Raw genomic sequence first — 18,695 nt, forward strand, 5'->3', positions numbered from 1 at the left:
GTTAATAACAGTGCTCTAGTGGTGGCGTTAAACAAAACAAACTCTTATTTCTTTCTTTCTTTCTTTCTGTTCTTCTAGATAACTGCACCATGATCGTCTTTGCGCCTTCCCAGTACTCTGATGCTCTAAACATCTGGGAGCGAGAGTACTTGGAAACAAAAACAAAATGGAAACTAGAAATGTAAACAAAAATGCATTAAGTCGTGATTTATTTATCTATTTAAATACTTTATGAGGAGAAAAATTGAAAACCGTTCTGCTAAGTATTTTGGTAAGTTGCAAGGAACAAGTTATAAAACAAGCGCGGGTTTGTAAGATTGAAGTTGTCTTGTTTTAAAAGGAGTTCTATCAAAAATGTTCCGTGACTTTTATTTTAATTTCCTACCAAAACTATTTTAATAATATTTATTATTTAATAATTTGTACTGTAGCTGGTTAGTTCGTACCTAAGTTAGTTGTTTCGTACCATTGCAAAAAGTCACTTCGTACCATGATCATTTTATAACATAATTAACATCATTCAATAAAAAAGGAACTGTTTTTACAATTATTTTTATTGATTTAGCAGTCACTGACTCAGTTACTGAGTCAGCAGATTACTACATGGTGTTTAAAATATTGCTTGCAACATAAGGTGGGACAAACTTCTTTTTAGTTTTTTTAAATATCTTTGGTTATTTCTATTTTTATTTTTATTTTAATATGTATTCAAAATATAACTGACTATATATATTGTAGTAATACAGCCGTGTCCGGTGTATCAGCGCGTCCGGTGATTCAGCGCACTTGGTATTTTTCTTAAGTATGCTTAAGAAGTTGTAATGTTGTCAGGTTTTTTAACAAATTAAAGTTCCATTCCTTTTTCAGTGGTTAATCAAGTATCAACTTTTTTTTTTTTATTAAGGGTGCAATTCAAAATTATTAGAATTATACCATAGTTTCAAAATAAATCATTCACCTGTTTTTGTGTATATAAATGCGAAGTGGGCCAGCCTTATTGATATTAAGAATGTTAAAACCAGTCTAAAAACACCTTTCTCGCATTTTTAATATTATACTAGTAAACAGTATAATTGAATGTTTGGTTATATTTATTTAAATTGAAATGGAAAACACCGACAAATGCAAACAAAACAAAAGTTTTACACCTTAATTGACAATCATTCCAGTTCACAATTGTCACATTGTTACAAAAAAATAAATGTGAAATAAGATCTATTTGTGTGCACAATCTACCCGAGAAAAAAAATACATGTAGGCATCTTAGCCATGCATAACAATGAACATGTATGCATCTGCAGTACTGTGTCACTCAAGAAAACGATTCCGAAACTGATAATGAGATGGGTCGTGTGTGATCGTTCATTTTCATGGTAATATTTTTAACAACACAAAACAAAAAAGTATTAAAATAATCCTGGGACAATAGTGTAACGTTTATGGGATACAAAGTGAGGTCATGGGCGGTCTATAAATAGTGGGGTCACCTTTCCACATCTGCGCCGAATCACTGGACATGCAAATCGTTATGAATACAAGGGGGTGCCTACCGATATATTTATGTACAATTTTAAAAAGTTTATTCACTACAGACATAAAACAATTTGTAGTGTATTTCAGATTATGCACTGCTTCATTGGCGAGAGACACATTTTTGTTCACATAGAAAATGGTCTTTGAATGCTTAGGTGCACCGATATACCGGACAGCACTGTAGTCATATTTTTATTGTAAAATTCTACTGATCTACATCCTTAGTTTACGTTTTCAAATATTAACGCCCTTATCAATTCAACTGATTGGATTTTTTCTTGTTCCTACCAGTGCACCACAACTGGACAAAGGCCGTGGAATGTGCTTTCCTGTCTGTGGGAAAGTGCATATAAAAGATCCCTTGCAGCATTAAAAAAATGTAGCAGGTTTCATCTGATGACTATGTGTCAGATTACCAAATGTTTGATATCCAATAGCTGTTGATTAATCAATGTGCCCTAGTGGTGTCGTTAAACAAAACAAACTTTTTTTAATGCCCTTATTGCTTCCATGGAAAAACAGTCCGCAGTGATGTACCATGTGACGGTACATGCTCTTAATTTCTTTTCGCCTGTGGCGATATTAATTGTTTTAGAAGGCCGTGTGCAGTTCCAAATGCACTTAGCCCCGATGGGCAATTTGTTACGTGATACCTTTGCGCGATGGTCGTCTAATACACACCCAGCGCAGATGTGGAGGCCATGTGGCTAGTAGTTACGTAATATCTCCGGTAGTGCTGTTTATGGCCAGGGGATTGCTCGCGGTTGGCGACAGCCAGTCTGACGATCAGAGAAAAATATGCCGGCATGGTGGCTGTGGAAAATCCACATGATACGTGAGGTACCGCCTTGTACCCCCAGGCGATATTCGCTGTCTCTGAGAGTTTTGAATAAATAGCTAGGATTTAGAGATATCGAGGAGAACTAGGAAGGCTCCAGGGGATCACGGACGTCGTCCACTGAACGATCTATATTAGTTCAGACGGGACGTTGGTAAATATATATTTTCTGCTCTGTGTATAACCTTGATGTGATTGATGTGACTTTAAATATTTTAATACTGTATTATACCAATATTCTTTAGACAGTGTCTTCGGTCATCTGACGAAGTAAATTGTAGACTTTTTGTTCTAACATTATACAAGTATTTGGTAATATAAAGCTTAGCCAGTCATCCTAGAAGACCTAGGTAAACTGTAGGTTATTGTCTTTATTGTGATAGGTACCAGTATTAATTCTGTGTTACAAGGTTACTGAATGAGTAGTTAGGGTTAATTAAAAATTAACTATTTAGTAATAGTGTTGTAATTCCTTTATTAATTAAGTTCCCCTGGAAGCGTTTCTCCATTATTACACGTGTTTGTGTGTTAGCGTTTCTCAATTATTACACGTGTGGGTGTTGTGTCACGGTGAAGTGATTAGCATATTGTGTAAACTAGACACCTAGAGATTAACTAATTAAGTGATCAGTTCTGGGTTGTCATTATTTGTTGTTATTAATTAACTACTGCGGCAGTACATTTGTCAGCGTAGGTTAATACAGATTCCAAAGAGTATTGTGTTTTTGTTGTGTTTTCTAGTGAACTAAACGTGCTATAATAATATATACTTTATATAAGATCGTATCTCTGATCATACCTAGACGAGCCACACTCGGGTAAATACTGCTCGATACAGAGAGATCTAATAGATATAGTTAGGAGAGATATTTGGATAATCGTGTTTTATTCGTCTACGGGTATTATAGAATCTCCGTGACATACCAGTTCAAACTTTATCTTTTAAAAATATTACATTAAAGTGTCAGAATATATTTTAGGGTCTGGCGAGTATGGTACCAGGTTTTTTTTATCTAAATGCACTGAAACCAAATCGAATGTGACAAAACAAACCGGATCTGGCGAATTACAGTAGATCTAACAACATTGCGTGGACTCCCATGTCCAGGTGACATTTCATCTATAAATAACAATTTAAATATTGACCAGGAAGGAAGGAATGTTTAACATGCACATTCAGAGCAAGCTGTTGTAGCGCATGCCTGTCTTGGGCACAGGTACCAACCTCTGCCGATTTCTCTGTCCAGGACAGGAAAGGAATATCGACCAATTACACTTCACCTTTTATAGCGTTATTCGGGAGCATACAAATTCTAAAAACATCGGGCGAGACTATTTATGCAATAGGCGAACTTGTTGGTCTATTTCAACACTGAAAAAATAGGGGGAAAAGTGCAGTAATAAACTGTGGATTGTATACTAGTATAATTTTACTATAAACAGATTTTATGGCTATACCATTGTCTTGAAACAAATTTTATGTAAAATTTTATATTGAAATTAGTGTCCGGCATACTTCGTAATTCACCCGAATTATTTCGTATACCCTCGGCATAATTCAAAATGTTTTCAAATTCTTTTCAAATCACTGGCATGATTTTGCAATTAAGGTTTTGATTGATCAAATGAAAGGTCAACTGGACATGAGCTCCAATGGGTTACTGTTAGATCCACATGTAATAGTGGAGCTAATTTTAATTAGATTGCAAACTGCATAGGTTAAATCTTCAGGTTTAACGGCAATTGATGGAACATCCAAAGTAATCTGAACGACAGGACCGTAAATACATGACCAGTGAAGAGTCAAATGGGCATTTGGAAAAACAGTGGATGATTCCAGTGAGTTCTATCTAGTGCTTCGTATATAGGACAACCACTCCAGAGAAATCCTTTACTGGAGATTTCACCACTCCAAAGATTATTCCATCCATCTTGCATCGCCATAAAGAGGACTGCCACTCCCAGACTAGTTTACTAAAGGTTCTAATAGACCAAATCAATTCCTATTGCCGATAATGTTAATGTTTACTAATAAAACTGATATAAGCAGCGTTTCAACACACCCAGGAAGTACAGCAATAGTGCTATGTGCTATGAACAGTAACCAAGCTCTCCCTCCCCCTTTTTTTAAATTTTTATTATTATAAAGGGTGTGGTGCCGCACGGCCACTCTCCTTTAATTTTCACCCAGCGAGAACACTTAAATATCTTATCATCAGACCGACCATAACACTTCAAGTGACATGTAAGAGTGTATATTGAACATTTTACTGAAAATAAAACACCCGTAATGCACCATAGCAACGGTTAACAGTATATAAGCTGTCAGCCCCCTGCAATCCAGTGGTCCCTGCAATGCATGTGCTATGAACAGTCAACAGTTCAGTGACCTAGTTGGAACACTCTTAATACTGGTAAATTACATGTATTTCCAATCATGCCTGATGGCGCTGACATTCAAATAGTAGTGAAATACTTAATAATAACGGTGCAGTTACGGGGGGGTACTGTTTTAAAATGCTGTTGAGAATAAAAACTCCAAGGCATTGCTGATTGCTGTAGGCAGTTGCAGGGGTTGTAGTCGGCCATTCTGTTTTCGCTATACAGTGAGAGAGCGATCATAACCATACAAATGTCTGTCTAGGCTATAGAGTGATAACGATATACATTGTCAGGGTTGAAAAAAAATCATGATTTTTTTTACTTAATTTGGAGCTTCTGAATTGAATACTTGCTCCCTGTTAAATACAAGATTTGGAAGCTTCACTACATTCTGAAATGAAATACCTCGAACATCTAGAAATGAGACAACAAAATGCATTTTGGGGATTATTGAGTTAATGTTTAAGTACTTGGTGTTTAGCCACGATGGCTAAATACGGTGATTTGACACGTGAAGTCAGTGGCTTCACTTGACACCTTCTATTGTGTTGATCTCCCAGGATCATCCCAACCATAGATTTGGGGGAATTGTCACTGATCAGTATGACTTGTTAGACGACATGGTCTTGAAATCTAATTGCAATTCAGTTATAAATATATGTAAAAATAATTATCTAGCGTAAGTAACAATTGATTTTAAATAACACTACATTTTTTGTACTGCAAGTTAATTGATAAATCACATGTTTACAAAATAATCAATAAAAATAAATGCAATAATCATAAAAATCAAATGAAACATAATAAAAAAAATAAAAAAATCGAAATGCATGATTTTTTTTGTTTTTTTTGCAGTGATTTAAATCATGATTTAAATCAAATGATTTAAATCAAACAACTCTGTACATTGTTAAAATACTTCTGCTTACATGTTTTGGTTACTAAAGTATATTTCCTTTTTTTAAATACTTTAGTAAATGTTTCTTACCAACTTGTGAATACTCTAGTTATTTAATCAAACTTAACCAGTGTTGATACTTAATGAGAACAGAGCAACTACATTGACCTCATGTTTTTATTAATCAGTCCTGGACAGGCAGGCCACATGTGGTAGATGTGTGCTGAAGACAGCAAGCTTAAACCTTTATTGAATACAAGCACAAAATGATGTATGGTCAGTGAGCTATTTAAACTGTTCATCTCTTGTTTAAGATAATTTCTAAAATACATTTTCTTAGTTTGTTGTGTTTAGATGTGTGCTGTGAGCCATGTTCCACTCATCTCACATCCACGTTCCCCGGAACCGCCAGCCCGGCGCGCTCCGCACGTTCGTGACATCCTCGTCGTTCGGACCACCCGATGGGAAGGAACCGCTACGCAGGGCAATCCTCTTTTCAACGGTGGCCATGGTTCTGCTGCTGATCGGGAGTGTGTTGACCTGGCTAGGTATGGGATGACAAACTGAGCAGCACATTAACACTAAGAAAACTTAGGGCTAACGTTTAAAAGCTAATTAATTCATAGAAAATACACAGTCAAACGTTTCTTGTCAACCACAGTTTCCTCACTCTTTATTTCAACAAACTGTAAAGTGTAATTATTGCTGGCGGAATTTCTTTTTGCGATTTTATAATTATATACTCATGAAAAAGACCTATCTTATAGTTTACCACCTGAACTAAGTTCTTCAAGTTTTTTGCAGTTTATTTCTAATGTTGGTAATGGATTTTAACAAACAATCTTTCTTCATGTTTGATTTGAATTTGTCTGTTACTGCTTTGCTTTGTGGACTCGAATGTTAGAGGGTTTACATATTGACCGTGTCTGTGTGTGTTCAGGTTTTAACGATGTGTTTGTGGACTCGAATGTTAGAGGGTTTACATATTGACCGTGTCTGTGTGTGTTCAGGTTTTAACGATGTGTTTGTGGACTCGAATGTTAGAGGGTTTACATATTGACCGTGTCTGTGTGTGTTCAGGTTTTAACGATGTGTTTGTGGACTCGAATGTTAGAGGGTTTACATATTGACCGTGTCTGTGTGTGTTCAGGTTTTAACGATGTGTTTGGGGGCCGAGTTTCCATGACAGGACCGCTTCTCATCGCACTGGCTCTCCTCCTGCTGCTGTTGTCGGTGCGTCAGTTCATGATCGCCAGGAAACACAACAGCCACAACGCCAACAACGTCCAGGTACTCACACCGCTTGACAACACTCGTCCTGTTGTAGATGGTCGTTTTGACACTTGTCTCAAGATAATCTGTTTTCAGACTCTGTTAGCAATTTTCTTAATAAATAAAAATGAGATACTTGTTTTGAAATGTTGCACAACACCTGACAAATGCCTCTTCCCCCCAACATAATTGTTCATAATGCATTGCATGATACCCTCTCGCCCTAGAGTGTTAATTGATTGTTGAACAGCCCCTTACTTACAATGTTTTTTATTCTTACAGCTAGGATCGGTTGCCCCAACGACCCTGACAACGGTTGTGGTGGACCGAAATGACGGTGTTGGTGCAGTGACGGTTATCATGGATTCAGTTAACATAGATCACAGTCCTCAGTCGAGGTACTTTATCATGTATATATTATATACGTGTATCTATACATGTCACACATAGATCAGTCCTCAATCTAGGTACAGTGACAGTTATCATGGATTAGGTACAGTGACAGTTATCATGGATTAGGTACAGTGATAGTTATCATGGATTAGGTACAGTGACGCTTATCATGGATTAGGTACAGTGACGCTTATCATGGATTAGGTACAGTGACGCTTATCATGGATTAGATACAGTGACGCTTATCATGGATTAGATACAGTGACGCTTATCATGGATTATGTACTGTGACGCTTATCATGGATTAGATACAGTGATGATTATCATAGATTAGATACAGTGATGATTATCATGGATTAGATACAGTGACGCTTATCATGGATTAGATACAGTGACGCTTATCATGGATTATGTACTGTGACGCTTATCATGGATTAGATACAGTGATGATTATCATGGATTAGATACAGTGATGCTTATCATGGATTAGGTACAGTGACGCTTATCATGGGTTAGATACAGTGACGCTTATCATGGGTTAGATACAGTGACGCTTATCATGGATTAGGTACAGTGCCGCTTATGGATTAGGTACAGTGACGCTTATCATGGATTAGGTATAGTACCGCTTATTATGGATTAGGTACAGTGCCGCTTATCATGGATTAGATACAGTGACACTTATAATGGATTAGATACAGTGACGCTTATAATGGAGGGGCAGGATTTAGTTCAGTTCACTGTTGTTTGAGTGCTGGCTTGAGGTGCATGCATCGCATGATTAAACCACCTCAGTGGATCCATTCAGCAGATTGCACAAAGGCCGTGGTATGTGCTTTCCTGCCTGTGGGGAAGTGCATATAAAAGATACCTTGCTGCATTAGGAAAACTGTAGCAGGTTTCCTCTGATGACTAAGACTCATAATTACCAAATGTTTGACATCCAATAGCCGATGATTAATTAATCAATGTGCTCAAATGGTGTCATTAAACAACAAACTTTAACTTTTAACTTATCATGCATTCAGTTAACATAGATCACAGTCTTCAACAATCTAATTAAAATTAGCTCCACTATTACATGTGGATCTAACAGCAGCCAGTTGTAGCTCATGTCCACCAATCAAAACCTTACTTGCAGAATCATGCCAGTGATTTAAAAATAATTTGAAAACATTCCGAATTATCCTAAGGGTATACGACATGTTTCGTGTGAATTACGAATGCCTTAAAACACTTCAGACATTGCCATTGGTGGCATCGTTAAGTGTAAGCCCTGCATATGTGTACAGAGTTGTGATTTTGATCTATTTCTCTTTATTTCTCACTAAGTGGACCATGTAGATTGTTCTAGAATATGTCTGGTTAATGTGAAAGTGTTGTGCTGCATGTTAAAGAATATATCTCATTAAATGTGAAGTTGTGTTGTTTCTTTCAGAATCTATGCAGACGACTATGCACCTCCTTCATACAATGAGGTCACACGATGGCAGGGCATCAACACTGGTGGTGGTCTGCTGTGTGCGACGATGCCCCAGAACCCGGATGACCCTCCCCCACCATACGAGGATGCGGTGCAGGTACAGGACTGCGGTTCAACCCTCCACTCCTCCCACCACTCGGCCCACTCCTTCAGTGACGAGCCGGCGGGTCTGCCGGGATACCAGGAGCGCAGCCTGTCCCCCGGGGGTCAGATGTTCAGTGTTGATACCATCTCCCCGCTAGAAACCTTCTCGCCCGGTGTCCATTCCAGCAATGTTGTCGTGATGGCCAGACCCAGCATTTCATCGTGTAGAACCACGGGGCAGTGTTCCAGCTCCTGCCCATCACACTCACTCTCTGCTCAGCCTGACCTGTCGCCAACGATAGGCAGCGGGGTCCTGCCGCCAGTCTCCACGCATCACTGGTCGTCAAGGGGACAGTTTTTCCTTATTCCACAGATGTTGGGCATGGTGGCCAGCTCACAGAAGCAGCACAGAGTAGGCGAGGTGCCGCCTGCATACCAAGCGGTGGACACGCTGGGCATGTCCCCGATGTCGTACAGTCAGGCCATGGGTGTGAGTTCTACATCGAACACGGCCAGAGGGTCGGCAAACAAGGACCAGGTGTCAGGGTGTCCGCGGCCTGGAGCCCAGGTGGGGCTAGAACCTGACTCTAAGTCACACCAGTCTGTGTGTTCCCCTCCTAGGGAGTGTCCTCGTGGTGAACAGTCACAGAACAAACATGGCGAGCGTGCGGTGTCAGACAGCCAGACACGGTCAAGTGAAACTCCTCGAAACCGGTGTCATATACAGCAGTGTACCCTAGCGACAAACACTCGGCCAGACCCCGAGGATCCACCTGGGACTTCTAGTGCTGCCATCATTGATGAACTGGAGAACGTATAGGCAGACTTCTCAGGCATCTCAAAGTTGAAAACTAAATTTTGTTTACATAACGCTCAGGCATGTCTAATGTTACACATCTCATTTTTCACTTGAGCGTTAAATTTAGGAAATCATGTACATGGCTGTAAGAGGTTATGCAAATTGCAAATAGGGTCGTTTGCCTGTAATAGTTTTGTCAAAATCATAAAAGAATGTATGGAAACTTTCAATTGTTAGAGACCTGGTTTTATGAACCAGTTTTGTAAGTTGCAACATTCATGTGCCACAGAATGCTTAACACGTCATAGTTTGACTGATTGTTGTTTTGCTCTCTAATTTGTGTGTCCTTTAATGTTGTGATTAATATTGCAGAAAATTTATAATACTGTATTTTTGGTTCATAATGATTTTTTTAGCAATTATTTGCAAGTTAATTGTGCTATTTCATGATATATTTTTGAACTACATATTTTTACCATACTATTTTGAGTACATGCTGTTGTATTTTTGCAAACTATGAATGCTGTTCTTTGCTTAATGTTAGCAGGTGTGGCAAGTGACACCATTGTAGCATTTATTATATTAATTATACTACATGCACAGTGTGTAGAAAATATATTTTTAACAAAACTTAAAGATAAAATGTCTCATTTTTCTATAAATAGGTATCTGATAGCACATTTTCTGTTCAGTTTAACCTCACTTTTCACCAAAGGCATTGTCCAATTTTCCAAATCATTTGATTGGCTATTGGAATGTTTGAACCAGTCGTGAAATAAGGGGGTTCCCATTGATTTGAGGTCAGTTGAAGTATTCATGAAAAGAAAAATCAATCTCACGTTTTCTACACTTTTAATTTGTTGTTAACTTAAAATGTGGCAGTCATGTACTTTACTTCAAAATGCAGTCTTGAATTTTTACAATTCTTGGCAATATTTCAGCATTCAGGCATATATTTTGTCTTTTTGTTGTATGTTAATCTAACGTAAAATGAATACAGACTTCTGTACTGTAATCAATGCAGTACAATACAATCTTTATTGCAATCATTGTATGTTTACACTGGTTAAGGGGATAGGTTCCCATTAAAAAGGCCCCTCAAAACAACCAAACATATTATCAGGAAATGTGTAATGATAGGTGCATACTTGACAAAGCTATCTAATATCTTTATTTTAGTGTATGCCAGTCAGTTTTTGTGTCACCTCAGAAAAGTAAAAATACAAAATATACTGAGTTACGTTTCCAACAGCAACATTTTCAGCTTTATCATTAGCTCTGTGTTGAGGTTTTGCATTCAGCAGCATTTGTCACAATATGTGAGGTCCTAAATCAATGAAAATAGTATCTGGCCAAGTCAGTTGCTTATGGACCACAAATGGTGAAGGAAGAATGTTTACAAATCTCCAATAGGGGCACAATATTTAATGTCATCGTCCTGTTTCTATGTTGATTACGCAAATGTAAGTTAAAACGAACCGCCAATGAGTTACGTGGTGAACACTTGCTCAATGCAAGTTTGAGATCATGGATTAGGTAACTGACTGGTCATGCAAATATAAACCAAACTTTCAGTTACCTGTTGTAAAATCTCATGAACAGACTTGGGTCAGTGAAGATTTTGGACTACTGTCTGTTGCAAATAATAAAGTGTTGTCTCATTAAAGGGTGCAATGTAGGTCAGTTGGACAGCACTCCGAGATGGATTATACAATTGATCCTTCTCTGTGGACTCCCCCCCCCCCCCCCCCCCCCCCCATTCCATCAAGTACCATCACGTTTAGCAAAAGTGGTGGTATGTGCTATGCTGTCTGGGAAAGAGTATATTAAAGATCCCTTTGTTATGGTAGGAGTAATTTGTTGGTGGCATTTTCCTCTCTTACCATAGAGACGTTCAATAACCAGACATCATATGGGATTATTTTTCTAATGTACTCACAAATTGGTATTTAACATTCCTTTATCTTATCTTTTCATAAGGTTATTAAAAATATGTTTTCTTTATCTTTAATTTTGTTATTAGCACATTAAGATGTGCCAAGACATTTTTGTTATATCCAAGAGGTAAATAAAATCTGAATTTTGTTAAACATGTATATTCGGATTATTATACTGGTAGATATTATGTTGTATTGTACATGTTAGTGGCCAGCAATATCTTTACGCAGTATGTCGCTATGCTGCTTGTTGATGCTTGTATTTACCGTTAGTGTCAGTATTATACAGGATGTAGCCAGTTCTCGTGTAATTTACCAATGCCAGGATTTTACTCGCTGGTAATCAATAGTCATGTCATAACCTGGTCGTTTTGCAATATATTATTGCTATGGTGCATGATTTTGTATGTGTTGCAATAATTGCTTATTGTTGATTATTGATATTATTTAAAGTAGCCAATAATGATATATGTAAAAATATATATTGATGGGTTTTTGCAATTTATTTAAGGCATCCAATAATTATAATGAACAGGTATTCAAATTACTGATACTGCAGAGACTATATATTTACCATGTATTTATTTGTTGACATTACTGATTGCAGTAATGAAATAATTACCAGGTATTTCAACATTTAAATCATTGACTGCAGTAATTATGTAATTACCAGGTATTTATACACTTAAATTACTTACTGCAGTAATTATGTAATTACCAGGTATTTATACATTTAAATTGCTTACTGCAGTAATTATGTAATTACCAGGTATTTCTGTATTTAAATTACTGACTACAGCAATATATTACCAGGTATGTTTATATAAATTTAAATAACTGACTGCAGTAAATATGTAATTACTAGTATCAGGTATTTTTATGTTTAAATTACTGACTTCAGTAATTATGTAATTACCAAGTATTTATACATTTAAATTACTGAAATCAGTAATTATGTAATTACCAGGCATTTCAACATTTAAATTTCTGACCACAGTAAGTATATCATTAACAGGTATTTTTACATTTATATTACTAAGTGCAGCAATTATTTATTCCTACAATCAAATTACTGACTGCAGTAACTATATAATTACTATGTATTTCTACATTTAAATTATTAACTACAGTAATTATGTAATTATTATGTATTTTTACATTAAAATTACTGACTGCAGTAATTTCAGAATTACCAGGTATTTCCATATTTAAAGTTCTGATAGTCTTTGCAATAATTATATAATTATATATCTACATTTAAATGACTGACTTCAGTAACTATGTAACTACCCGGTGTTTCTAGATTTAGATGACTGACTTCAGTAACTATGTAACTACCAGTTGTTTCTAGATTTAAATGACTAACTTCACTAACTATGTAACTACCAGGTGTTTCTAGATTTAAATGACTGACTTCAGTAACTATGTAACTACCAGGTGTATCTAGATTTAAATGACTTGACTTCAGTAACTATGTAACTACCAGGTGTTTCTAGATTTAAGTTACTGACTTCAGTAACTATGTAACTACCAGGTGTTTCTAGATTTAAGTTACTGACTTCAGTAACTATGTAACTACCAGGTGTTTCTAGATTTAAATGACTGACTTCAGTAACTATATAACTACCAGGTGTTTCTAGATTTATATTCCTGAGCCCGTATTTTTGAAGTCATCTTAGCTACGATATGTCCTAAATCCGTCATAAGTGACTGCGGCAAATGTCGTAGCATATTTTAGAAATTGCTGTAACTCCAAAATATCGTTAATATATCGTAGATCCTACAACAGGACTAGAAACCAATCTCAGATCTGACACCTTACTTCTTATTTCACAATAATGACAAAGATACAGCTCCCCAGTTTTGTAAACTTGACGTTTTTTACCGTCAAAACTTTAAAACAGTGTATTCAAACCGTAACCTTTGACTGTTAAGCCACCTATTTCAAAACATTTACCAGTCGATATAATAGGGCCTGATTGGTGTTGTTGAAGAACGCACAAATGAGGCTTTTCAATGTGAAATGCACCTAAATAATGTATCGGAAAGATCAACTAAAAGAAATATTACTGAAGTTAACCCAATTGACGAATTTTCACTATTTACAGTAATAAAAAATAGACATGAAATTTTTCCAAAATTAATATTTGAAATGACTTACTGGTACATGGAAAATGTAAAGATTTTCTTTATAAATAAAATATAATATTTATACTGCATTATTAAGATAGTAAAATATGTTGGGTGACAACCTTAGGACCTTTCAAATATTACGTAACATTCGAAGGGGATGGGTGGATGTAGGTACAAACGTTATGTAGCGTTACATGGGATGAGTGGGTGTACTGAACAACATTACGTAATGCACTTTTTTATTACTAAAATATTTTGTTTGTTTGTTTATGTTTTGGTTTTTTCTTTTCATAAACACTGTCACGGCAACAGTGTTTAACATCGGTAGTTACAGCTCTAGTTCTTTTACAGGGAACACCTTTTTTCATACTATGCAATTTACTACAATTTCTTTCTTTCTAAGTGATTGTTTTCCAAACTGCACACAAAAATAGTAACTTCTTTTTTAAAACTCCAAAACACTTTTACTTTTCTTCTTATATCAAACCAAACTGAAATTATTTATAAAAAACCCCCAACATTTTTGTAGGAGGATGGGACAAACTATAGATGTAAACATATGATGATTATAAACTGAGTTGAAATACATGCATATCTGCGCCATTGGAGTAGCCAGGATTTTATATTGGGGGTGGGGGGTGGTGGGGTAATACATATAGGGCTTCTGGATTATGGTAGCCCCACTCCCCTGGCTAGTGATATTCAGTGTTGGGCTAGTACATTACTACTATTGCCATGCCCGAAGGCTAGTGAAAAAAAGTTGTTAAATGCTGCATTTAAGTCTATACATATAGGGCTTCTGGATTATGGTAGCCCCACTCCCCTGGCTAGTGATATTCAGTGTTGGGCTAGTACATTACTACTATTGCCATGCCCGAAGGCTAGTGAAAAAAAGTTGTTAAATGCTGCATTTAAGTCTATTTGGTAAATGTGAATATCCTGACCTCACCCCCACCCCTACTCTTAGTGGTTTTAATCTCTATCTCCCTGTTTAGGTAACATATCCGATTATTACTATTAGTAAAATTGTATTAAGTAAAATAGGGCTAGTGAATTTTTAATCATGGCTAGTAAATTTTATAAATCACTGATCCCATGGCTAGTGGATTTTGTAAAAATTCTAGAAGCCCTGCCATATTAGGGGTCCAACCCACACTATGTATGTAAATGTGATTTTATAAAATTTAATAGTTTAAAAAAAGGTTTGATTGGGGGCATGACCCTGTGCCCCCCCACCACCACCCGCCACTGATCTACGCTTTCCCAAATATTAGTTTCCCTTTTGGGGCTTCTTTGTCGGGGCTTCGGACACTTGCATATTATCCATTGTGGAAAGTCAGCTGTACCGAGATGATGTTTAGAAGGAATTTCCTTGATGACGTCACTGAGAAATACCCCATGTTTTCTCTCTCCACTTAATGAGGGTTTCCATTTTTGTTTACGACAAATATCGTAAATCATGACACACTAAGAAAATCTGTATTTGTATTTTGCTCTTAACTAGCTATGACATATCGTAGCTAAGATGGCTTTGAAAATACGGGCCCTGATTGCAGCAATTATATTATTACCAGGCATTTCTACATTTCAGTAATTATATAGTGTTTTAATTTGTGGTTTCTAGCAATCATATATCCAGCATACACTTGTCTGTCTACAATATTGTTGATAGTAGTAAGTCATCATGTTTGCCATTGTTGTCATGGTTACCAAGATAGTTTGTATCTGTTTAATTCCAATAATTGTGTTGATACCGTTCATTGTTTCACATGTGTCTTGATGGTTACTAAGATAGCTACATATATTTAGTTACATTAATGGTGTTAGCACTGTACTACGTATTGAAATAAATGTGGTTTTGGTGGGATTACTAAGACAGGTTGTATAGGTTTTTGATGTTAGCACTGAGCCACATTTACAAAGTGTATACTGTGTACACTGACTGACTGGGAAGCAATATGTGTATACTGTGTACACTGTGACTGACTGGGAAGCAATATGTGTATACTGTGTACACTGTGACTGACTGGGAAGCAATATGTGTATACTGTGTACACTGTGACTGACTGGGAAGCAATATGTGTATACTGTGTACACTGACTGACTGGGAAGCAATATGTGTATACTGTGTACACTGACTGACTGGGAAGCAATATGTGTATACTGTGTACACTGTGACTGACTGGGAAGCAATATGTGTATACTGTGTACACTGACTGACTGGGAAGCAATATGTGTATACTGTGTACACTGACTGACTGGGAAGCAATATGTGTATACTGTGTACACTGACTGACTGGGAAGCAATATGTGTATACTGTGTACACTGTGACTGACTGGGAAGCAATATGTGTATACTGTGTACACTGTGACTGACTGGGAAGCAATATGTGTATACTGTGTACACTGACTGACTGGGAAGCAATATGTGTATACTGTGTACACTGTGACTGACTGGGAAGCAATATGTGTATACTGTGTACACTGTGACTGACTGGGAAGCAATATGTGTATACTGTGTACACTGACTGACTGGGAAGCAATATGTGTATACTGTGTACACTGTGACTGACTGGGAAGCAATATGTGTATACTGTGTACACTGACTGACTGGGAAGCAATATGTGTATACTGTGTACACTGTGACTGACTGGGAAGCAATATGTGTATACTGTGTACACTGACTGACTGGGAAGCAATATGTGTATACTGTGTACACTGTGACTGACTGGGAAGCAATATGTGTATACTGTGTACACTGACTGACTGGGAAGCAATATGTGTATACTGTGTACACTGTGACTGACTGGGAAGCAATATGTGTATACTGTGTACACTGACTGACTGGGAAGCAATATGTGTATACTGTGTACACTGTGACTGACTGGGAAGCAATATGTGTATACTGTGTACACTGTGACTGACTGGGAAGCAATATGTGTATACTGTGTACACTGTGACTGACTGGGAAGCAATATGTGTATACTGTGTACACTGACTGACTGGGAAGCAATATGTGTATACTGTGTACACTGACTGACTGGGAAGCAATATGTGTATACTGTGTACACTGTGACTGACTGGGAAGCAACATGTGTATACTGTGTACACTGTGACTGACTGGGAAGCAACATGTGTATACTGTGTACACTGTGACTGACTGGGAAGCAATATGTGTATACTGTGTACACTGTGACTGACTGGGAAGCAATATGTGTATACTGTGTACACTGACTGACTGGGAAGCAATATGTGTATACTGTGTACACTGTGACTGACTGGGAAGCAATATGTGTATACTGTGTACACTGTGACTGACTGGGAAGCAATATGTGTATACTGTGTACACTGTGACTGACTGGGAAGCAATATGTGTATACTGTGTACACTGACTGACTGGGAAGCAATATGTGTATACTGTGTACACTGACTGACTGGGAAGCAATATGTGTATACTGTGTACACTGTGACTGACTGGGAAGCAATATGTGTATACTGTGTACACTGACTGACTGGGAAGCAATATGTGTATACTGTGTACACTGTGACTGACTGGGAAGCAATATGTGTATACTGTGTACACTGTGACTGACTGGGAAGCAATATGTGTATACTGTGTACACTGTGACTGACTGGGAAGCAATATGTGTATACTGTGTACACTGACTGACTGGGAAGCAATATGTGTATACTGTGTACACTGACTGACTGGGAAGCAATATGTGTATACTGTGTACACTGTGACTGACTGGGAAGCAATATGTGTATACTGTGTACACTGTGACTGACTGGGAAGCAATATGTGTATACTGTGTACACTGTGACTGACTGGGAAGCAATATGTGTATACTGTGTACACTGTGACTGACTGGGAAGCAATATGTGTATACTGTGTACACTGACTGACTGGGAAGCAATATGTGTATACTGTGTACACTGTGACTGACTGGGAAGCAATATGTGTATACTGTGTACACTGACTGACTGGGAAGCAATATGTGTATACTGTGTACACTGTGACTGACTGGGAAGCAATATGTGTATACTGTGTACACTGACTGACTGGGAAGCAATATGTGTATACTGTGTACACTGTGACTGACTGGGAAGCAATATGTGTATACTGTGTACACTGACTGACTGGGAAGCAATATGTGTATACTGTGTACACTGTGACTGACTGGGAAGCAATATGTGTATACTGTGTACACTGACTGACTGGGAAGCAATATGTGTATACTGTGTACACTGTGACTGACTGGGAAGCAATATGTGTATACTGTGTACACTGTGACTGACTGGGAAGCAATATGTGTATACTGTGTACACTGTGACTGACTGGGAAGCAATATGTGTATACTGTGTACACTGACTGACTGGGAAGCAATATGTGTATACTGTGTACACTGTGACTGACTGGGAAGCAATATGTGTATACTGTGTACACTGACTGACTGGGAAGCAATATGTGTATACTGTGTACACTGTGACTGACTGGGAAGCAATATGTGTATACTGTGTACACTGTGACTGACTGGGAAGCAATATGTGTATACTGTGTACACTGTGACTGACTGGGAAGCAATATGTGTATACTGTGTACACTGACTGACTGGGAAGCAATATGTGTATACTGTGTACACTGTGACTGACTGGGAAGCAATATGTGTATACTGTGTACACTGTGACTGACTGGGAAGCAATATGTGTATACTGTGTACACTGTGACTGACTGGGAAGCAATATGTGTATACTGTGTACACTGTGACTGACTGGGAAGCAATATGTGTATACTGTGTACACTGACTGACTGGGAAGCAATATGTGTATACTGTGTACACTGTGACTGACTGGGAAGCAATATGTGTATACTGTGTACACTGACTGACTGGGAAGCAATATGTGTATACTGTGTACACTGTGACTGACTGGGAAGCAATATG

The 18,695-nt window shown here is 37.5% G+C and overlaps 1 protein-coding gene across 1 annotated transcript; it reads left to right on the plus strand.

Annotated features, from left to right (window-relative positions):
• Positions 1 to 166: 166 nt before the first annotated feature.
• Positions 167 to 14,463, plus strand: LOC121371878. The gene is made up of 5 exons (XM_041498097.1): positions 167 to 271; positions 6,006 to 6,199; positions 6,802 to 6,941; positions 7,206 to 7,321; positions 8,755 to 14,463. The coding sequence occupies exons 2-5, from the start codon at positions 6,022 to 6,024 to the stop codon at positions 9,701 to 9,703; spliced, it is 1,383 nt and encodes a 460-aa protein (XP_041354031.1). The 5' UTR covers positions 167 to 271; positions 6,006 to 6,021; the 3' UTR covers positions 9,704 to 14,463.
• The last annotated feature ends 4,232 nt before the right edge of the window (positions 14,464 to 18,695 follow it).

Source organism: Gigantopelta aegis, chromosome 4 (genome assembly GCF_016097555.1).
Source record: "Gigantopelta aegis isolate Gae_Host chromosome 4, Gae_host_genome, whole genome shotgun sequence".
Classification (NCBI taxonomy): domain Eukaryota; kingdom Metazoa; phylum Mollusca; class Gastropoda; order Neomphalida; family Peltospiridae; genus Gigantopelta; species Gigantopelta aegis.

Excerpts from the sequence above, each read along its gene's own strand:
- LOC121371878 (XM_041498097.1), top strand. The coding sequence starts at position 6,022 with ATGTTCCACTCATCTCACATCCACGTTCCCCGGAACCGCCAGCCCGGC. Across the intron at positions 6,942-7,205 it reads ACAACGCCAACAACGTCCAG|CTAGGATCGGTTGCCCCAAC; the intron begins GTACTCACACCG and ends TTATTCTTACAG. Across the intron at positions 7,322-8,754 it reads GATCACAGTCCTCAGTCGAG|AATCTATGCAGACGACTATG; the intron begins GTACTTTATCAT and ends TGTTTCTTTCAG.